Source organism: Colletes gigas, unplaced genomic scaffold (assembly GCF_013123115.1).
Source record: "Colletes gigas isolate AHSC1104 unplaced genomic scaffold, ASM1312311v1 Colletes_gigas_Sc00001, whole genome shotgun sequence".
Classification (NCBI taxonomy): Eukaryota; Metazoa; Arthropoda; class Insecta; order Hymenoptera; family Colletidae; genus Colletes; species Colletes gigas.
The window spans coordinates 3305796-3330127 of record NW_025106630.1 but is presented as its reverse complement, the minus strand read 5'-3'; the positions used below and the strand labels follow the sequence as shown (position 1 = coordinate 3330127).

Below are 24332 nucleotides of genomic sequence, written 5' to 3'. Positions count from 1 at the left end.
GAAAAATTGGGATTGCACGTCACCCGGACGGGAGGATCGTGTCCGTTCGCAGGCCGAAACCGAAGGAACTGGCCGCAGGCAGCAGAGTTCAAAGGGGAGGATTCACGTAACGAGGCTACGATAGCGCCTACATGACGAAGGAGATGAAGCACCGTGGAGGGGAGGGGGAGGACGAAGAATCGGAGTGCGTGAGTTCACGACGTGTCTCGGTCCAGTGCGCGTCTCTGGAAGTCGAGGATGAGAAAAAGAGGAACGGTTAGATGATGGGGAAGAACAGAAAAGAGAAGGAATCAACGGACAAGAACGAAGGGGAACTAACGCGGTGGCCTCAGGGTGGCGTAAATGTGTTCGTGGTGGCGGAGCGTGTACCAGATACCCGGTACACGGTACTTCGTATCGAATACCGGGTACATAGTATTCGGACCTAGAAGGTGGAACACAGAAATGGATTAAAAGACACGGTAGAGAATCGAAAAAGCCAATCGGTGAAGAAGACATTCCTATCAGCGAAGTAAAAGTAGATAGGGAATGTCTTACGACACGACGAGCGGGAGATGGAAGGAACAGGGTGTGCAAAATGGCAACTTCTGAGATTAGGTCTTTGAGAAACTTCCGCAATTTTTCTCTGTTCGCTCTCCGCAGCGTTCCGTACGAAATAGAGATTAGATCAATCTGTGGCCACGTCCACGACTATTTACCATATTTTAGATGGTTCGTTCATTTATTAAAAACCTTTTCCGAAGATATTGCATCGAATAATGTGGCGTCACGAAGTACGTGATTGTAAAGATTGTATAAAATAGCAGTCAAGTACGTTGGTATTGAAAATAAAATAATTAAGAAATTGATAGGGAGTGCTGGGTCTCAGCCGCGCATTGCTAAGGCTGAGGATTCGAAAGGCTGCAAGGATGTTGCTTAGAAGCATCTACCAGCGTTTGAAAGGCTGCAAAGATGTCAGCCTCTAACCTTTTCTTCTTATCAGTACCATAACCGGGATAGCTTATAATTTAACAGTGACTCTAGGACGTTGGATCGAAAGATTTATGGTCTAATAGCTACGAACAACCTTAAGCCTTAGCGAGTAGGTACAATTTAATATTTCCAACAGGGAGTTATTTACCAGTCACTAAGAACTCAAATGCTTAAACATTCGAATTTCTCGTACTATAATTCGAGGACATCTTTAGACGTGGAAAGAATTCTATAATTAGAAGGCCCACGGCACAAATGAAAGGGACGTCACCGTGGCCCGATACCCTTCTGTAGCAACAACTCTATAATTGGAAGGCCCCGGTGCATAAATAAAAGGGACAGAACGAAGAAGAAAATTGGGATAAGAGATCAGCGGGAAAACCGGAATAGGGACGCGTCGAGAGAGGAAGAAAAACGAGGATAGGAGCAAAGAAGGAGTCAGAACGTGGAGAAGGAAAAGGAGGACGAGGCAGAGAGCTGAGCAAATCCAAGCGAGGCGAGCAGGCAGGCAGTCGGCCGAGCAAGCAGGTACCCCGTTTTGCTCGCGATACGCGCTCTCGATGGGACCCAGGGCCTCTTCGCCGCGGGTTCTTCGGCTCACGCGGGACCGCTGATCTGTGACCCGGATCCTCCCTACCTCACCAACCCCGACTACGGGTTTCACCTTAACTCAGGACACTCACCCACATCCGCGCGCGGCCGGGAACCTACGGACGGTCGCATACATCCCCGGCGGGATCCTCACGGAGCACACCTACGTGAATACATTCGCGTGGAAACGAGCCACGGAGGAGAGCGGCGGCGTGCACGCCGCACGCATCGTCCGTAAAAAAGCTCTCGGCTCTTCCTCACGAGCAGGAGGGGAATTTTTTACCGAATACGTAATTCTACGGTCAGGGTTCAGCCAATAATCTGGTTCATTCCGGGGGAACGTACACCGTGGAGAAGATTTCCTCCGCGTGGCGTGTACTATCCGGCTGAAATCTCCTTTCTTTCTCCTCCCTCTTCCTCTCCGTCTTGGTCTCCTTTTCGTGCACTCTCCCTCCACCTCCGCCTTTTTCCCCCGTAAGCAGCAATCTATGCTTTCGAGACGCCCGCCGCAATATCTACGTATCCACGTGAATAGCGTCTCTACACGATCTGCGTCCTCCTTCGATCACGCTTCTTCTGCAACCACGTCTGTCCTCCTGTCCGCGACGTCTCCCTCGCACGCATAATGTCGATCCATCCGTCTTCCCCCACCTCCAACGCGGTTCGAAACTTGCTCGTTTTCCTCGTGCTTGACCCCACATCTCCTCGGGCTCTCCATTTTCTTACGACGGTTTCTTTCCTCTGCTTTCGGTGACTTAGAAACATACAGCATCTACTACTATTTATTTCTGAGCGATAAAAACAGATTTTTGGGTCCAAAGGAAAATGTCAGAAAACCACCAATTATGCATCCATTGCATGCATTGATCCATCTCAAAAGTCCACTGCACGCTTTGAGATGACTGGATGGAAATTTCAAGAAAACCTGTTTCCTGATAGATTGCCGATTGCTTGAGTAGATTGTTAATATTCCACTTTTCTACTTCCTTATCGTTCCCTTTGCCCTTTGAATTCGTCTTCTTTCGAAGTTTGCGGTTAGGCAAATCCCTTTTGACGCTCCTTCTTTCGTACGTCCTTGGGAAGAATAATTGAACTGTTTTACGGTGAATAGATCCCTGAAGTACGGATCCCCGAAGTACGTTGGATACAATTTCCTCGGGTCTTTCTTTGACGTACTTCGTTCGATCGCTGATAAAAAAAGGACTGCAGTCAACGCGTCCTTTCCTCGTCCCCGTGTTCCTTCTTCTTTCGTCGTTTTCAATTACCAGAAACCGGGGGATAGTAGATTTCGAAATGCCTTTTCCCTTTTTCCTCGTTCGCTGCTCCGTTTCCCCGTAATTATACTAATAAGTTCTGCAAATTCATCGTTCTTCGGCGTTTCATTTATCCCTTTCATCGCCTTCCCCGTACGTTTAATCAGACCGTCGTGCTTCAGATCGTCGATTCCCAAAGCGGTTAAACAGCGAATGTCTTTGATTTTCACGACTCTCCTTTTCTATTTCCTTTAATCGCCACTAAAACGAAGTTCTATTAATGCGACGTCTTCTCGCATTCCTGCGCTTCTCCCGGACAAGATAATACGCGAAAGACGTTTCTTTTTTACGGTCTTCTTGAATAACCATCCTATTCTTTAAACGTTATTTATCACAGTGTATCGGTGCTTTTATTTCACCCACGATGAATAATTGCTAGCCATTGATCCTTCAGAGTGATTTGCATGAAAAATATTTCCATACTTTATCATTAATTCTTCGAATTAACATACATAAATTCAATATTTACGTTGTCGAAGAATTGATTGGATTCAGAAATAACAGTTTTGATTCAGAAATCGAACAAACGATCGTCCATTGGTAGACGCAAGTTAGACAGTATATGGAACCATAACTAATCTTCGAAGCACCGAGTTATTTAACTGTATTACTTGTGGTATGCCGCGGAGAGGCTGAAAAGGGACGAAAAATTTCGTTAAAACGCGTGACTCGCTAAGCAAACGTTCACCACAGCGGGCAACGTTCGTGCTTCCGGTGTCTTCTCTCGTTTCAATCTCATCGGTGTGCAATTAAAACGAGGCTTTCCCCATCTATCTTCCCGCTTTGCCTCACATGTTCGCTCGTTCTTCCTTGTGGTACGCTTAATCGAGCGAGCAAGCTCAAATCACCGATTTCTGTGCGGTGCAACATCCGCGTAATTGCGAATACTCGGTGCGCGCATAATTGCCCGCTCCTCGATCTTCCTCCGCCTCTTCTATTTCTATTCGTTCGTACAGCGATCGCCGGCCATCCTTGTCTATCTTCAAACCCGCGGACGTAACACGTGGCGCAATGCAACGCTGTGTGCTCACGCAGGATAACTTCGGCGCTTCCTTTCTTGCTCCTGCTTATCGTCCCATCTGCTTTCGTGTGACTTCGACCTCATTCCGTGTACCATTCCCACGATTCGGATCATTAGCGATTTTTAGAATTCATTCAAGGATCGGTAGTTGATTTCACGTGGATTTTGTTCGAACCATTAGGGCAGCCATGTCAAACTTAATGGACTCTAACGTAAATAACTTCGGTTACGTTCCATGTTTTTTCTTTTATTTATTAACAAAGAACACGATCACGTTGAAATCGAGCAAACTAACGTTCCTTGAAGTCACGTAAAAAGAATCCAAACCAAAAGGCGGAGTACAGTGATGATTCCTAAAATGAACTCCAAGCGTGATTCGTAAAATGAACATTTTACTTTTTTCTGAACCGTTTCGACAAAGCAGCAACTGTTCCAGTTCCGTGGGACATCCTGTACAGTTGCGAAACGAGTGTAATTAGCATTTCTGTACGAAACTGCTGCGGTCTTTAACCTCGCTTAACGAGGAGATACACTTTACCGAAATTCGTAGGACGTTTCCTGAACTGGTTAGACCTTTCGCGCCGGTGCCCCTGAGCGTGGAAAACATTTTTGACGTCCGCCATTGGGTGAATGGAGCCAATCCGTCGCGATTAAATGCACTATCTCGCCAGGATTTTCCGCCGTCGCTTCCCGAATCCACCGAAAATGCATGTCGCGCTAATATCGTTCGCGGTGGCCGTGTATTAATGCCGTGGAATTATCATCTCCTTGAAAAAGCGAATAGCGAGCGAGGGCTCGCTCGCGTGCACCGCTAAAGGAATTCGTAGCGGGTAAGGCAGAAGGAAGGGGGTCAAAAGTCGGAAGTTAATCCATGTAAATCTAAATTAAGTCCCGCGAGTGCGAGCTCGTATACCACCGCCAGGATAATTAGCTTCTCTGCAAATCCAACTAATCTGTGCTGCGATCCGCATAGAAACGGCTCAGAATTTGACCATGCCGAACTTGTTCCACCTTCTACGCTTCATTATAAGTTACACGCGCCTTGTGCATTCCGCGTTCACATTTCGGTGATTTTTGCCGCTACGTTCGCGGGAGAATCGAGTCGTAATCGGTTCCCTAGTTTTGTCTAATGGACGATGCGAATACGCGACGTCGAGGTTAAGTGATTTTTGTTGTTTAACCTATTTTCCACGCATCAGAATGGTCTGTTCGAATATCCTGACCCAAAAAGGAACATCCAAAGTGCTTTCGTAGCGTACATAAAGACGAAATTACAGTCGAGAACGTGATAATAAACATCAAGCTTGCAAAGACTATACTACTGCTGAGATTCCAAAATTTTTTTACATCTGATATTTATGATCATTTTGTCTCTAACAGCTTACATCGAATCGATACGATTATTACGTCGCTGCAGAGAATCTGAAATAGAAGTCGGAATATCCAACAATTAACGTGTAATCTGCTCTTGAATCTGCTACGATTATTAGACTTTACCTAATCTATATATTATGTCAGATTTGAACGATCTACATGAATCTCTTATCGTATCGCATCTAGTTACGATCTTCAAGCCTGGTATGAATTCTCTCCCGTTTGTGTGTGTGATCTTAAGAAGAGCTTGGTATAATTGAGTTCTTAAGGAAAGATCATATCAAGCCACTTGAAATCTTAATCCTGTTTACCAGGTTAACCTAAGTCCATTACGTAGACACGAGGCTTTAGATAATCGTGGATGTACAGGAAACACATTCGGGACAAACTGGTCCTTTCTTTCTACGAAATTCAAGGCTTTCGAGATCATAACGAGCATAGGTCAACAGTAAAGAATGGTCGATGTGGGAGCAGGATGAAATCATACAAGAATCTTTAAAATACGAACGCAACATTAAAAGAAACAAAAAGATGAGGAAGTGAGCAAACAATCAAGGACTCTACGTGCCAGAAAAGTGTTGTACAGGATGTTTCATAACGCGTAGATTTTTATGAAAAATAAATAGAAAATTGTCACAAATTAATTGTGAATTATTATGCTAACTATTATTATGCTAACTATTCCTGAAAGTAATAAACAGTTGATTGGATTCTAAATGTATAACGTTTGCAACTCTAGGATTCGAATTCCCTTTTAAAGAAATTACAAATAAAATTAACCCTGTATCTTAGTATTTCTCAGCCATTTTAAGGCCCTAGTAAATTGAATATGAAAGGATAAAATGGCGACCATTTGGAATGCGTTGTAAGATTAAAATGATCCTGATTCTGATTACAAAGTATGCATTTTCACCCCAAGGAAGTCTCGAAAGGCTATATTTGCGCCTAGGCGGGAGCAAACAAAATGTCAATGAGAATTTAGGGTGGTTTCCTAAATCCTGAAACGCCCCAACGGCCTCCTGCATGGGACCTGTGGGGATCCTGCACGGTGCAGTCCTTTGTGCTAGGAAAACGGCCCATAAATTCTGCCCTTTCGTTCCGTGCGGGCTTACGACGCGTCAAGTGCCATTAAGAGGGGCACGGCTAGACAGTTTTCCTTGGGAAACAGTTAACTGATATTTTCTAGCCGTCCCCGAGTCTGTAGGAGACGTATACTATGCAGGGATCGTAAGTTTCCGACGAATCAAATTAACTGCATCACCTCCACTCGTTACAAATTGCCATTATTGGTTAAGTCCACAAGTATATCGCGTGACAAAGGTCGTGAAGAAGGAGCGTCGAGACAATCGTTAAGAATCTGAAAGATCCTTACATTATACAAATTGAAGTTTCAATAATCATCTCAAAAATAGACTCAGACAAAAGTTCTTTCAAAAGCTATAAGACAGTATATGTATCTACGTACACCAGATATTTACACAGGGCGATATCATTGAGGGAGATTGAAACGTTCAACTTGTGAACCACTAGGGTTCATTTTAGGAACCATTGCAATAATGACTGTGTCCTTTGAGAAAAGTGTTCTGACATTTCACCAACATCGTGTCTTTGGAACCTAAAGTCCTCTTTAGGAGGATATGGTCACAGACGAGGTATACGAGACCTTACACGCGTCAAACAAATTTATTATAATGAGTGGCCAAAAATGTTACCCCATAATTTCATGCGAATGTTCAAAACATCATAACTCCTGATCGGATTGAAGGATTTTAATATTTCAAAATGCAAATAACGCGTATTTTGGCGAAGAATATGTAGATAGACCAAAAGTATTCGAACGGCTGTTCTTCTAACCCGTAAAGTAAGAAAACCCCCATAAAAATGGTCCAATTTTCAAACAGCCATAACTCCTACAATAGTGAATATATTTCAATGAAATTTTTTTCTGACGCAGAGCCCATGAGTACCTACAAAAAAGTATTAGACAACTTTTCTATAGGACGTCTAACAAAAATACTAAAAATCAAAAACAAATTTTTAAGAAAAATGGACAAGGTGCCTTTTTTCAGCAAAAAAAAAAATTTCAAATCATTCTAAAAAAATTATTTTTGGTTCGGGGGGTCAATTACAATAATTTTTGGTGAATAGACATACCACCGAATTCCTACCCACTTTCGGAAAAAAAATTCGAAAGTGCCAAAATTTTTCGGCGAAAAAAAAATTTTCAAATCGTTCTAAAAAAATTATTTTCATTTGCGGGGGTTGATTACGATCATTTTTAGTAAATACACATACCCCCAAAATCCTACACACTTTCGAGAAAAAAATTCCTTACCGAAAATTGAATGTCTGACCAGGAATATTCTACTGAAATTTCATGCGAATGTTTAAAAAATCATAACTTCTAGACGGATTGGGGGATTTTAATGTTTCGAAATGCAAACAACGCGTATTTTGATGAAGAATATTTAGAGATTCCAAGAGTTATCGAGAATTTCCATAAGTTCAGAAAAATGGGACGAAATGCATTCGTCTGTGATATGGTTAACTTCCGGTAGCCCCGATCGGTATCGACGCCGCGTATTATGAAACGCCATGTACATTAGCCGGGAGCTAATTTCGGTGCATCGAAGTATGGCAATATTTCACCGTTTGTCGATCCCTCCTTCGTCGGGGGTTTTAAGGCAGAGATACGTCACGAAAAATCGGCCGACTCACGTCACGGAAGGGAGGAAGGCCTATATAGATTGCGGGGTCGATAGCCGTCTGGCAAGACGTAGGAGCGAGAAGGAGGGCATGAATGAAACGCGAAAGGAGGGAAAAAGATGCCGGAAGGAGGAAATCGGAGGATGAGAACCAGGGTGAGATCGCAGAAAACGGAGAGCACGAACGACGGTCAGACACTGGCCCGGTTATAAATGAGGAAAGCAATTTCCAAGTTGGCGACTTGACGAGCTCGAGGCCCATGGCCGTGCTACTCGATGTGGAAAGAGGAACGTTAAAGAAGGTGGATGAGGGGGTAAGAAGGAAAGGGTGACCGCCTCGGGTACGAGCGTAAGGTGCCGAGACCGGTGGCGGAAGACTCAGGAAGGGATGACTAGACGAGGTGGGCAATATGGCGGGCGATTAATGGCTTTAGTTACTGCCGACCTGGCCGTGTCCTTCTAAAGGCGTCATTCTCTCTTACCTCTGCCAGACTGTCTCCAGACGTTTCTCATTACTACGAGGCAGTTAATAGCGCGAACGGCGATCGTCCGTTTGAACAGTTTATGAAAGTGGTTCGAAAATTTACTGTCCCCGTCCAGATAATGCGTTACGCCCCGCGGAACCACGATTTTCAGGGTTCGTTATGGGCTTTTCTATTTTTCCGTTTACTTTATGCCGGGGGACGATCGGTAATAAAAGGAAGGACTTTTTGCTTTTCGCGCTCTTACGACACACCCTGACCGCTGGTAACTTTTACGACGCTTACGAGAGTCATTCGATGAACGAAGAGACAAAGCTGTGCTTCGAATAGTATCTATACGCGAACTACTGTACTTTCAGAATCTTTGGTTGGAGTGTCATTAGCTCGAATCGACTATTTATCAATTGTTTCAATATATATAACCTTTGTTCCTCGGTTAACAATGCCTCTCGAGAAGCACACTTTGGAATAACAGGGTTTCGTTATAAGATTGCTAGACTCTGAGAGTGAACTTTACAGATCCCATAAATATTATTTGTTAGCAATTTATACCCTACTTAAAATAAAAGCTGCATTTTAATGTAAATGACAACGGATTACAATAAAAATATGTGCAACGAACGTCCGTAAATCTAGCGTTAATCTTGACGCGTCCCTGCTGACTAGGAGTTTCGATCTCGCGTCAGTCAAGTCTAAAAATATGCATTTAATCAAAAGATATGGAACGATAAATTTCCTGGGTCTCAGAAACCCACACGTCGGTCTGCCTAGTTAATTAAAAATGAGAGAGACTGGCTAGGGTTAAACGTTGTCGCCGTTATCGCAAAGTATTGAGTTTGCGTGTACGTCGCGACTAACAGACGAATGCAATCTAGGAATATCACTTACCGTAATAAATCTTATCCGGGTGGAATCCGGTAGCGAGTTACCCGGTAGCACAATTTTAATCCGCGCCCATCTTAATCGTGGGTGTGGCGGAGGCGCGTAATCAGCTCTTTAATTCCTGTAAAATCAGGGATAACGAGCAGCTTCGTTCGTTTCCACGTCGGTACGGCTCTCTTTCTCGCCTTCCACCTTTCTTTTCTCTCCTTTTGTCAGCTTTCAGACCCTAACTCAGCGCCACGTTCACGGATATAGAGGCGATCGTTACGCCGAAAGATCATCAATCACTACCGCGTCGGTTTAACTCGGCTACACGCAAAAGAGCCGGCTCGTGCACGCTCCGAACGATCTACTTTCTTTTTTTACACTCGGTTACGCTAAAGTGAAAAAAGAGCGTGAGAGGAGGCTCGAACTCGGAACAGAATCGACACGGGCACCGCGTCGAAATGCAAAACCTACAATCGCTACGTTTTCAGGACTCCTACCTCCAGATTAACTCACAAACCTTACCAAATTAACCATAAAACGCCATTACAAAGTATAGTTCCACTCATTTTTGTTGTCTTTATTTACAATATTTAGGAAGATACTACTGCCACCTCTAATGTTGGCAACAGGGTACTCGTGTGTCCATTTCTATATTTCTTACAATTTTTGTTTACGTTCAATAGTTTACAATAATACACAATTTATTTGCAACTAGGATAAGAGGCCGAACTACTGTCATTATTTTTATTTTCAATATTTAGGAAGCTACTACTGCCTCCTCTAATGTTGGCAACAGAGTACTTGTGTATCCATTTCTATATTTCCTATAATGTTTGTTTACATTCAACAATACACAATTTATTTGCAACTAGAGTAGAAGCCCTAAGTACTGTCATTACTTTTAGTTGTAATGTTTAGGAAACTACTACTGTCACCTCTAATGTTGGCAACAGGGTACTTGTGTATCCATTTTTATATTTCCTATAATGTTTGTTTACATTCAACAATTCACAATTTATTTGCAACTAGAGTAGAAGGCCTAAGTACTGCCATTATTTTTATTTACAATATTTAGGAAGCTACTACTGCCACCTCTAATGTTGGCAACAGGGTACTTGTGTATCCATTTCTATATTTCCTATAATGTTTGTTTACATTCAACAATACACAATTTATTTGCAACTAGAGTAGAAGTCCTAAGTACTGTCATTACTTTTAGTTGTAATGTTTAGGAAACTACTACTGTCACCTCTAATGTTGGCAACAGGGTACTTGTGTATCCATTTTTATATTTCCTATAATGTTTGTTTACATTCAACAATTCACAATTTATTTGCAACTAGAGTAGAAGGCCTAAGTACTGCCATTATTTTTATTTACAATATTTAGGAAGCTACTACTGCCACCTCTAATGTTGGCAACAGGGTACTTGTGTGCACATTTCTATATTTCCTACAATATTTGTTTACATTCAACAATTCACAATTTATTTGCAACTAGAGTAGAAGGCCTAAGTACTGCCATTATTTTTATTTACAATATTTAGAAAGCTACTACTGCCACCTCTAATGTTGGCAACAGGGTATTCGCATGTGTCCATTTCTACATTTCCTACAATATTCGTTCCACGTAACAGAACGATAGTAATTTAATAAAACTTGGCAAATGACGCGTGTAATTTAGTTCAAATATATTCTATATTATAAACAACAAATCATTAGTGATGCAAAACTTGATCTGTCCATAAACATAGTCTTGCAAACGAACAGGTGCCTCGGTTTCAACAGAAAATCGATATCGTGAACTTCAATCCAGACGTCTCGAGTGTACAAAGTGTTGACAACGTTGCTGAGCGGAAGATACACTTTGTCGATACCAAACATGATAGGAAATAAGAATTCTTAACATTGTTTCGATATCGAACAAACCTTCGCTATTTAATAATTACTCCTACCGACTCAAAACTAGTTTTAAACTTTCATAGGACTCGCATCTTTCAACATCTCCTATTCTTTGCTTCGTCCCCTGATAATACGATCATTCTTAGTCTCAGCAAGCCAGCTGATTCTACGTCCCTCTATCATCCACGATCCAAAGAACCCTCGAGCACGGTTAATTAAAGGAGAACCGTCGAATATCCCGGCAGTAAAAATAACCACACACTCGCCGTCGAGGCAAGTGGTGGAAAGTGTACAAAGAAAAGCGCGAGACGTCGACGATGAATGTTGCCGCGGACTCGAGCCTCCAGCTCTCAACTATTTCCGGTATTCTCGTGGCATACGAGGAGACGGCGACAACGTGTCCTATACGCGACGACAAAAGGCGAAATATGGGTTGGATCATCCGAATGTTCCGGCCGCATCTGCATGCTCGGCTAGCAGGACCACCAACCCCCTCCCTACTCTGCACATTTCGCCCGTAATCACTGCTCGTGCCTTCGTAATAAATATAAAAGTACCCCGGGTGGGCGTTTGGGGGGTAGGGGATCGGAGGGGTGGATAGCTGATAGTAACGCGACTGTTGCCTTGTCAGAAAAGACCGGATGGCGAAGCAGCGGGGGTGGACAGGGTGCCAGTATATTATTTGGCGGGCCTCCAGCCGGCCGCGAGGCTCACTTCGTGCTTTTCATCTTAGGCATAGTTTTTTTTCCCCTTTCCTTTTTTTTTATACATTGAACAAAAGGGAATACCATACACTCTCCGACAGCCAGGTGAGCCGGGGTATCGATGACGCGCCGTTCTTGTTCTCTTGATTTTACATTTTTTACCCGCGTACGTTGATTTGACATTTTCGTGTGCATTGTGGACCGACGGCTGAAAAAGGCCTCGATGCCGGGGAATAAAGGACCCGGCGAACGGGTTGCCCGGGAAGGAGGACGCGATTCGCTGATACCGCGAATGGTTTTCACTGCTGGTCTTTAGGATTCAAACTTACGCGAAGCGTCATTGATTTGTAAAGTACCAACGTTTTTTTGTTTTGCAAAGAGCCTCGTTGCTCGTAGGAGATAATGAGAGTAGAAAGCGTTATGAACAAGTAGAATAAGCGACTTGGTCAGCCTCGAAATCAACGCAAAAGATTTATACGGCAATAAGGTGTGAATAAACCGCACCGTGAGACCGTAATCGTTCCTTATTAACGTTACGCGTAATTAGTGATTTATAGAAGCAAATATTTTCTACCATAAATCGTTGAAAATTATCTGCTAAAGAAGAGGCGAACTCGAACGACGGTGTTTGATCGTCGTCGCGCTGATTTCTCTCTGCTTCGGATTCATGAGACAGAGACACCTTGTTTGCGTTGCGCGTGTTGATGCCCCGGGGGCGTGATATAATAAGTATGCAAAGTATATAGCACTGGTAACGACGACGAACTAGAACCGAAAAATGGAAATCAAATGAATACGAATGAAAGCAACTGTAAACTATACGGAACAGCCTTTCCCGCGTATAAGTTGATTTCATCCTGTTATGACCTACCGCCATTTCTAATCTACTCGAACGCGTCGTACCTGATTAATTTCTTCGAGGATGTTGGTTTCATTTTTAAATATTCCAATATACAAATAATCTGTTTCAGAATTCGTGGCTTCAATTGCTAAACAGATTATTCTTTCGACCGCGATTCCTCGCGTTTGCGAGATATTCGCGTTTGATACGTTTCTGTCTGATAAGCGATTACTCGGCTACCGCGCGTTCATAGGTAACCATAGATAGATACCGGGCTCCGAGGATCCCGTGTACACAGATTTCTCAGTTCGATCGTTAATGTACATCATTCGGATAAGGATCAACATCTCGTAAATATAAGCCGGCGGAGGCCCCGTAACTTATAGCTTATTAAACATGATTTACCACAAAGTGGGCACAATGTAAAATAAATAACGATAACGGCAAGCGGGATGAAGACACGAATGGTGACAAAAAGAATCGCCGGAGGAACGTTCCTGCCTGGCCAGGATCCGTCCGAAAAATCGACGCGTTTCCGGGTCCGTAAATGGCGTTCGTAGCCAGTGGTTCTTAACTTTTTTTACGACGAAGCAACGAATATTTGATACTTGACGACAGTTTTATTGATAAAAAATATGATACGTTCTTAAGAAATACATTAGCAAATGTACCAGCATGATGTTCGACACACTATGTTCGAAGGGTGAAAAACACACGCGGAGATTCTATTTGCTGGGCCGAACTCTAGATTGAACAACTCTAGATTATTTTAAATAATACGAGACAATGTTACTTACAGAAGTTTTGTGAGATTCAAGGAAGTAGACAATAAGGTATAAATGGTACTCTTGCGAGTGGAAGAGGTATCAAATTTATTTTTTTAAATGGAATGTCCAATATTTACTTGCGGAGAGCATCGAAAAATATTGTATATAATGATACGAAGCAACGAATTATTGCATCGAGTGTCACGATAGAGGCACAATATCAGAGACTGCAACGTTGCATCGCTGATGGCCGCCATATTGAACACGTTCTCTGAAAACAATCGAATATCTCAGGAACGGTACGTTTTAGGACAAATGTACTTTAGTACTTTTATGCTCAGAATACTCCACTCTGTCTAAATCGAGCATAAAATATTGGACATTTAAAAAAACAAAATTGACCTCTATGTATCTGATAAAAGTAACATAATTCGTGAGATAGACTGTATACTCGTGAAAATGAAATTGTGACCAGGTTGTATAGGTCGTAGGTCATTTGAAAGAACAAAGTTGACCTCTGTGTCTCTACTGAAAGTAACATTTTCTCGCATTGTTGAAAATAATCGAGATATCTAATGAACATAGTTCGTTAGATAGACTGTATACTCGTGAAAATGAAATTGTGACCAGGTTGTATAGGTCGTAGGTCATTTAAAAGAACAAAATTGACCTCTGTGTCTCTACTGAAAGTAACATTTTCTCGCATTGTTGAAGATAATCAAGATATCTAATGAACATAGCTCTTTAGATAGACTGTATACTCGTGAAAATGAAATTGTGACCAGGTTGTACAGGTCGTAGGACGTGCAGAACTTAATGTTTGCGTATAGAGATTCGAGGATCCGCAGAAATCTGAGTATGGAGACCGATTGTGGTCCGTTTTGAAGCGAGGTTAAGAACCACTGCGCTAATGCATCGGCGGCTACCTTCCGCGCGCTTGCACCGAGCGCAACAGGATGAGTGCGTGCCTAGGTTGCATATAAGCGGTGCATTGACAGACCGCGGCATATGACTCCCCATTGGAGAACGCTTAGAGAGCGCATAGCCCCGCTGCGTGGGAACTGGAGCACTCTGCATACGGAGAATGGTTCGCTGCGCCACGACTCTGCGTCTAAAGACGACGAAGACAACGACAAAGAGGAGGAGGATCTGGACGATGCGGTGCAGCACGAGGCACGAGATCCTCTCTATAAATCACAGCTCGAGCAGTTTCTCTCCGTGCAGGAGGTGGAACAATATCCTTTCCTAAGGTCTTTGCCTACCGTGCGCCTACCGTGCTCACGCGGTACCTGTACTACAATAGTACCCTAAAGGATCCGCGATGCGAGAGGAGCGGCTGATTAAATGCAAACAGAAAGAACGTACCAAACGCTCGTAGATTATGCGCCGCGGATTCGATTTCGATCGCCGACACCGATCTTACGAGTGCCCGGGAAACCCTTTATTTACGAATACCAAACAACGTTGTTGCGGAACTTTCGCGCCACTCGTTTCGAAATTATCGAATTTAACACGCGTACGAGTCAACCGTGCAAGTCGAGGAGTCGCTGTACTTCTTGCAAGATTTTGTTTGCGTAAAAGATATATCCGATTAAGTAGATTAATCGTTCCGTCGTGAAATGGCGTATCCCTGGGAAGCTTTTGCTTCATAATGGCTCGTAGATTTTCTATTGGATCAGGCATCAGGGCTAATGAAATTGCCATTCTAACAAGGAAACGTAAATTCACTGTTTTCACTCGTGGCAGAACCAATTGTTCTGGATCGTTATCCTCTCGAAGCATCTGTATATTAACGACCAAACCACTTCACTGTGGAAAGTAACAGATTTCTTTCGTATAATTTAATCATCCGTGTCGCGTATAAAATACTGATAAACACAGCTGGACGCGGGGATCGAAACAACCCCGAACGCGAACTTTTATCGAGCGTTTAACGGTTCGTTGAATCGATGCAATTTTACAAGAAAACGAACACTTCTTTCTGCATTGAAAACGTTTCTAGAGAAGGTAAATGACAACATATCTGATTTATGAAAAATTGATAGAGTAACTTGTCTTCAAATGAAATATCAAATTCGAAGGAAAATCGTTAAATTGGTAATCTCTAGTGGATTGGTGTGAACTATAAATTGTTAAAATTTTATTCCCGCTAGCGTGGGATTAGACCTCGTTTATAGATTGTCGGTGAAACCTTTCTAACTCATAAACCGTGATAAAATGTGTCAGTGTTTGTTCATAAATAAAATTAGTACGACCTTACGAGTGGTTCATTATGTAAGCGGTTAAGTTCATGTATCTTAACAAATAATAGGTGTATTGCAATGCTGACGGCATGCATCGCATTCGAGGTGCAATAAAATGTGAATAAATCGTTTCGAAAAAACCGTGCAACTCTGAAGGAATCGTGTTTCTGGCGACGCTTCCCCCATTTGTCAGCAGATGGATGCAACCTGTACCTCTCTCGCAAGTGCTCGACCGACCACCGAATGTCCATCACCCAAATTCCCTAATAGCCAGATTAGGGAACTACAAACTTGACAACATGCCTTTTGAGCCTCTCATCGAAAGACTTAGACTAACTACCCCACCAAAACAAACTAAGAAGTTTTATATATTATTAGAAAACTACATAATCTTGCCAACTCAAAGTAGAACAAAACGCTAACTCTCATTCTAAATACAGATCATAGTGATACAGAAAAAAAAGAAAAAAAACATTGAACGTCTGAGACAGGATTGACGTCTACTAGGATTGCTTTACTGGATGAGCCCCTCTAGCAAGCTCAGAATAAAAAACTCTAGTGTCTTTTACTGTTCTCTTGCTATCTCGCCTACTACTGTGCTCCCGCGAGAAGTTGGCTAGCGAAAGGGATGCAAGTCTGATTGGTGCCTAGATCCCCCCACTCTAGTTCAAAGCGAGGATAGGTGGAGGAAACGAAATACTCCCAACTTCTCGTAGATATACAATACTTCCTACAACAGCAACGCGTTAATGGAAATCGTACAAAAGGAGGTAGTTTCACACGGAGCACAAATTTTTCTTGCACGACGCAAAAAATTGGACGTTCTCCGCTTGCACCAATGGCGGAACGTTCGTTTCAGCCGCTGAACGCGCATTACTTTGGAGGACAGGGCTGCGTAGTTATCATTTCGTCGTTAATAACGCGACTCCATCGAGCGAATCGAATGGTGATGGACGCTGCTTGCGACGGCGTTCTTTTCCGCCTGTATCAGCTGCATTCGCGGCAAAAATACCCGTGGAAATAGCGGTTCCGGGAAGTCGCCGCGTATCGGGGCAGCCAGCCCCTGTTAATATCTAAGCACCTAAATCACAATGGCACGTCATACGCGCGGACCGCGTTAAATCACGATGCGTCTAGTAGCTCGTCCACGGATCTCTCGGCGATTCTGCCCGCTGGAGAGGGACAAGAACATTCCGGGTCCGGTTAGCCGCCATTCATCACGGACGGCGCATAGCCGCCGTTTAAAAAATGCGTATCGTACACGCGGACGGATCACGCTCGCGCACGCTCGTGAGATCTTTGACGCGGTTTCCGCGGTCATTAATAATGCTGCCCCGGGGCGGCGAGGCGCGCGAAAAAATAGCGCTGCCTTCGGGCGGGGGCGGGAGGGCGTGCGGGCAGAAAAGAGGATATATCGGGCCAGGAACGAAACCAGGAGCAGACAGTTCCGACGCGACGTGTGTGGAACTGTCTGTTGCACGGTGTTTAAACCGTTTACCCTGCACCGCCGATGCGCGGCGATAAGTGAGCCCCCCTATCCGATTCGACTCGCTAACGAGAACCGCGACGAGGATCCTCCGCGGGATCTCGACCGAACGCGCGCTAAATTCTTATCTGGATCCGCAAATTATCGATGGACTAATCGATCAGTCGAGTGCACATTTTTATTTCGACACCTGCCGATGTTTAGGGTCAGCTGCCCTGATATGGAATACGTTCCTAATTTGGAGCACCGCAATATTAAAGCAATTATCGCAATATTGCGATTGGCGATGAATGCAATCGATTACGACTGTCATTTGTTGCAACTAGCGTGCATATGTATCTTTCACCTAATATTATGTGTAATGGGATAAGTACATCAGCTTTGTGTAAGCTTGATTATTTTTTCAAATATAAATGTAAATATAGTATTCCATATTACGAGCACTATGAGCCTAATATAGAAAATGTGGACCTCAGTAAAAAAATTGACTGTTACCGGTCAAAAAAACATAAAATTTTCTATAAATTCATAATATTTAAGTTTTTATAGAAATTCTGCAAGCAAGTGAAACATGTGTATAAAAAAATGTATTCCATATTAGGACAACTGACCCTATCCACCCCAGTTGGGAGGGACAGAAACGTTCAAATTACGAATCACGACTAATTTGGTAGTTGATCTGAAGCATCAATTTGTTTATCACTAACAAATAAATTGTCACAAAAGGCAGCGAACGCGTTAAGAATCATTCTTCATAACGTAGCCGCAGAATTTGTTGGAGTATTTCGAGCCGTCACGAAATATCACGTTCTCGAATTCTTCAACGCGAGCACCTGGTCCTCCAACGCGGACACTTTTTCCGACAATCTTCGAACCTGCTCGTTCAGTCCACCGACGTCGTATGGCAACGTATCGGAGGATCCCGCCATTCGATCGACGCATTTATTCAAGATCGCGTCCACTTTATCGGCCCCCGGCTCGTGAGCCAGGCATTCCTCGATCAGTAAATCACCGATGCTCCAGTCCTTGATGAAACGGATGTGATTACTGCCTAGGTACCAGGTCATCGATGCACGACATCGATAAGACCACGGGTTCCCGGCGATCAAGATTTTCCGGAGTTTCTTCAGCTTCTTCAGCATGTCCGGCGACAAGCACGCGCGCAGGTCATTATGGGCGATGTCCCAAACTTGTAGCTCGGGCAGCAGCTCGTAAATTTCAGAATCTATATCGACGACGCGATTCCGCCACAGGATTAACGCCCTCAGGTTCGATAATCCTCTAATCCACGCGGCATCGATCCTGCGGATCTTATTGTTGACCAAACCAAGCACTTGCAATTTATCGAGCCCCCTGAACGCGTCCGGTTCGATTTCTTCCACGCCGCATCCGGTTATGTTCAGCTCGATCAACGAATTAGAGTATTGCGCGAAAGAATCCGTCTTTATTCTGCTGATGTTCGAATTTACGATGTTGATCACTGCTGCTCCTGCTGGTATCTGCAACTGTTTAAGATTTTAAATATTAGACTATGTTGGATCAGACACACAGTTTTTGTTTAACACTAGATTTACGGGCATTGATCGCACGTATATTTATTGATACCTTTCATGTTGACGATTACCTTACAATACGATTTTTCTTTTAATTGGAATATGCATTCATGCCAGTGCAACAATCAAATTCAACAATTCATTGCAATTTTAAATATGGAATCAGACACCCGTCAAATTGACGGTTTCCGTAAATCTAGTGTTAAGAACTGTACAATTGCCATGTTTGCAATCACCAATTAATTATCGCGTGAACTGCTTATTTTCCAGGTATGTATTCATATTTTTACATGCAGAATAACCAAAAGAATTGATCGAAACGTATTGCGCCGTTTAAGTTTGCATATTTGTAACGTCGATCTGACACGAAAACGAAGAATAAAAAGACCGTCGACAACGCTCTGACAGCCACTTGAAATTACCGCATGATTTCATAGTGGATGTTCGAAGTGACCTCCATCGGATGTCACACAGTCGTTGATACGCCGTATCACGGACTGTCGCATGCGTTCGAACACTTCTGCTTGATTTCTATCTGAATTGCATGCATTGATTACGCTGCGTGTTATTGATTGCTCGCGTTGCGTGAGAGAAGGTCAAATAAGATTGCCGATACGGTTTCTCGGTATTAGTTATAATAGTTCTAGCATTCGCATCAAAATTGCTCGCCGTGGTTCGTTATGGATTAACGTATGCAATTCCGAAACGAAGAGTTTATTGACCCACTTTCGGACCTTTTTCTCAGTTTTGCTTTCACAACTATTTTAAATTATTTACTTCCAAGGATTTCACAAATTTAACCTTTCTATGAATCCTTTAGAGAAAAATTATTTTAAGCACTTGTATTCAATTTATTAGCTATTATATCACCTCAATTTTTATTTATTAAACTAATGTGTTAAGTACGAAAAAAAATTGGCTTATTAATATGGAATATTATGTAATTTATTTACATGTATATTCGGTGATTCTAGTTTGAAAAATCCTAATCTTCAGCGAAAAGATACGTAAATAGAAAACAATTTCTCACGTTTAACTGATTCAATCCCTCGCACTGGTACCAATCTTCTCGACCATTTAATCCCGGACTGCAGGTCGCGATGCAAGAAACCACGATCGTCGCAAGGACTACGGATCCGAGCAAGACTTTCATCATGCGGAAAATTTTTGGAGCAAACTATGCTTCCTCGACGCACGATTCGTCTTTTATACCGGTTCGTACCGACGACAGTCGAAGCTCTGGTCAAGGAAAATGCAAACCGGGGAAGTACTGACAATTGCAAACGTGAATATATCTGACAGGCCATATTGTGCGAATGACGACGCAACGTATACTAAATAACACCAGTGTTTCTCAAATGGGAGTCTTATAAACATATTATAGCAGTTTATAAAGAGGTTTGGATCTCATAAAATGTGAATAACCTTTCGAATTTTACATTATTGTTGAATCGTCGATAATTGAGACTTCTATTTTATTGAGAAAGATTTTCCTTGGGAGTCCCAAGGATGGCCATTTTCGATCGTCGTCCTTTCCCGGCGATCGCCTTGTTTGGAGGGACCGTCGATTATTGAAAGCACGCACGCGACATCTCGAACGTTTCAATGGCCAGTCGATTGTGAGAACGAAAGGGACTCTGATTGAATAATTAGGATTCCGGATTCGTTCCTTGCAGCCACTCGTGTCACCGATGTTAATGCCGCGTTGAGTCGGAACCGGTTTCGTCGCTCGAGAGACACAAAATTGATCGCAATGCCTGCAATTTGACGCCTCGTGAAACTCCCACTTTAACTTCCACGGAAACCCCTTCTGCCGCGTATTAAAACGTTCGGGATAATAACTGTATGATTTCACGCTAATGGCAGTCGGCACACTGTCTTGCGCTGGCTTTGCTAGTAATTTGAGGACTCGCGTTTGTCACGTTTCCGAGCTACTCATTACCGTTTGCCTTTTATTGACGCTTTATTATATGTCAAATCCATTTCGACGCTTTCACGATCGATGCACATTTTAGAATCTTCCCTTTTACGTATACGATATAATAAAATAATTATTATTTATTTTCTTTCCTCCAGAAGAAAAGGAAATATTAACCCCTTGACGTACGATTTAACTTCAACTAATTTTTAATTTTGTTTAAATTTGATCACGAACAAGATTTACGAATACCTTGTAAATGTAAAAATGTGTTGATTTTAATAGATAAGACTCGATGATGAACAAGTAGCCTCATGATTGCGAAACATGTTATCAAGAACTTGTAATGCACTTGTAAAGAGCGAGTTTGCATTGTTTAAAATAAACGTTGCAACTTCTGGCAACGTCACAGAACGCGACAAAGCCCCGAAGGCTGCTATTATAAGAAAAGGGGTGAAAGAACGATTCGACGTTTAATTATTCGGCCGCGTGGGGTGGAAGGCTATGTTTAGAATTTCGAAGCGTAATTGTCGAAAAGTTCGAGAGGTAATTCCACGTCTGCCGGCGTCCGAATTCCCATCGCGTTTTGAAATATCGAATGATGCTCCTTCGTGATAACACCTACGTGTTTTACAGGCATTAAGCCCCACGCAAACTGTGCCCCGGCACATAATAATAAAGCGCGTTACTTCGATCGTACTGTAATCACCCGAATAAAGCCACCTGACGATGCCGCGGCGTGGGTGCATTTGTCACTCTCGTGCGGGGCGAATAAAGTGTTTGCATACTCCTATAAAACGATGGAATACGACGATAACGGGCCTGTGTACGATAAAGCCACCGCGTATCTGGCCCGTACATCGCGATAAGGAGAGACTGCAAACCGATCCAAAATGGCGTAAAAGTGCGTTAACCGTAAGTTAACATCTGCTCAGACATTCTATTGCCACACCAAACGCGACGTCGATGCTTACAACTTTCGCGAACGCCCCAAACTTCATCGGACTTATATTTTAGTTGAAAAATAGTCTCGATGCGCGGTAATTCCGTTTCTAAGCATGTGAAATGTTGGGACTCGCTCTGGAGCTTTTTTATATGGACTGAATAGCTTCGAATAAAATGAAGTAAATTGAAAACGGTATAGCAAACTCGAAGATAAAATAAAGATTTAAATTTCTTTTTTTGACGTTTCGTCCAGCGATGTGGTAAATAAATTCAGTTCGAATTTTCGCGTAAATAAATATCTTCGAGGGTCGTTCGCGTGAAACCGTTTAGGTTTGCAATTAGTCAAGATTCGAGCACGCGTATCATGCCCGTTATCCTTTATCGGTGTCAGCGATAAAGGGTAACTTACGATGTGACCGGCACCTGGCTGTCTCTGTCACCGTTTACAATGAAATTCCCCGTGTATATATTTAAGCTTTTAACATATGTACGTACATTCGAAACGTGTTATACACGCACGGCCGAGTGTATGAGAGGTCTGCATATATGCATAAGCGCGGTGCACGTGGAGCACCGGCAAATCGTAATGCTGTAATAATGGATGCACTACCAGCAACAGTTGTCCAGCAGTGCGAGGGGACGCGAACAGAGATATGGAGATCGAACGGGACGCGGTAGACGGAGAAAGAGGAACTGAATAAGTGGCATGAGCTTGTTCCATGCGTGTTTCGCGCGTACGAACGACGACTTTACCATCTAAATGCTTATTTTAAGAATCATCGATAAATTTCACTTCGCGCCGATGTTCCTTTTTCGAACAATTCGATGAACACTGGACCATCTACGTAACTGATTTTCTACTGTAGACGATCGAGTTGTGAGTCTATAAACATCTACTGTTTGGGAATTTTGAACATTGAACTCCACTTTACAAATATTCTCAACAATAATTTTAAGAACTCTTTTCGAACGAAATCCATCGAACTGCATCGAAAGATTAAAATTGAAGTAAATAAAGAAACGAAGAAAATAATAATTCGATGATTATTTGTGTTGGTCGCCTCGGGAAATTCCTCGCTGATAATAGCTAGAATTTCGAACACCTGAACTCCACTTTGCAAATATTTTCAACAATAATTTTAAGAACTCTTTTCGAACGAAATCCATCGAACTGCATCGAAAGATTAAAATTGAAGTAAATAAAGAAACGAAGAAAATAATAATTCGATGATTATTTGTGTTGGTCGCCTCGGGAAATTCCTCGCTGATAATAGCTAGAATTTCGAACACCTGAACTCCACTTTGCAAATATTTTCAACAATAATTTTAAGAACTCTTTTCGAACGAAATCCATCGAACTGCATCGAAAGATTAAAATTGAAGTAAATAAAGAAACGAAGAAAATAATAATTCGATGATTATTTGTGTTGGTCGCCTCGGGAAATTCCTCGCTGATAATAGCTAGAATTTCGAACACCTGAACTCCACTTTGCAAATATTTTCAACAATAATTTTAAGAACTCTTTTCGAACGAAATCCATCGAACTGCATCGAAAGATTAAAATTGAAGTAAATATAGAAACGAAGAAAATAATAATTCGATGATTATTTGTGTTGGTCGCCTCGGGAAATTCCTCGCTGATAATAGCTAGAATTTCGAACACCTGAACTCCACTTTGCAAATATTTTCAACAATAATTTTAAGAACTCTTTTCGAACGAAATCCATCGAACTGCATCGAAAGATTAAAATTGAAGTAAATATAGAAACGAAGAAAATAATAATTCGATGATTATTTGTGTTGGTCGCCTCGGGAAATTCCTCGCTGATAATAGCTAGAATTTCGAACAGCTGAACTCCACTTTGCAAATATTTTCAACAATAATTTTAAGAATTCTTTTCGAACGAAATCCATCGAACTGCATCGAAAGATTAAAATTGAAGTAAATATAGAAACGAAGAAAATAATAATTCGATGATTATTTGTGTTGATCGCCTCGGGAAATTCCTCGCTGATAATAGCTAGAATTTCGAACACCTGAACTCCACTTTGCAAATATTTTCAACAATAATTTTAAGAACTCTTTTCGAACGAAATCCATCGAACTGCATCGAAAGATTAAAATTGAAGTAAATAAAGAAACGAAGAAAATAATAATTCGATGATTATTTGTGTTGGTCGCCTCGGGAAATTCCTCGCTGATAATAGCTAGAATTTCGAACACCTGAACTCCACTTTGCAAATATTTTCAACAATAATTTTAAGAACACTTTTCGAACGAAATCCATCGAACTGCATCGAAAGATTAAAATTGAAGTAAATATAGAAACGAAGAAAATAATAATTCGATGATTATTTGTGTTGGTCGCCTCGGGAAATTCCTCGCTGATAATAGCTAGAATTTCGAACACCTGAACTCCACATTACAAATATTTTCAATAATAATTTTGAGAACTCTTTTCGAACGAAATCCATCGAACTGCATCGAAAGATTAAAATTGAAGTAAATATAGAAACGAAGAAATTAATAATTCGATGATTATTTGTGTTGGTCGCCTCGGGAAATTCCTCGCTGATAATAGCTAGAATTTCGAACACCTGAACTCCACTTTGCAAATATTTTCAACAATAATTTTAAGAATTCT

The 24332-nt window shown here is 42.2% G+C and overlaps 1 protein-coding gene across 1 annotated transcript; it reads right to left on the bottom strand.

The window, feature by feature from the left end:
* Positions 1-17841: 17841 nt before the first annotated feature.
* On the bottom strand, positions 17842-20044 carry LOC122405029 (leucine-rich repeat-containing protein 70-like). The gene is made up of 2 exons (XM_043409486.1): positions 19854-20044; positions 17842-18775 (listed from the first exon to the last, which is right to left on the bottom strand). The coding sequence occupies exons 1-2, from the start codon at positions 19977-19979 to the stop codon at positions 18074-18076; spliced, it is 828 nt and encodes a 275-aa protein (XP_043265421.1). The 5' UTR covers positions 19980-20044; the 3' UTR covers positions 17842-18073.
* Positions 20045-24332: the final 4288 nt, after the last annotated feature.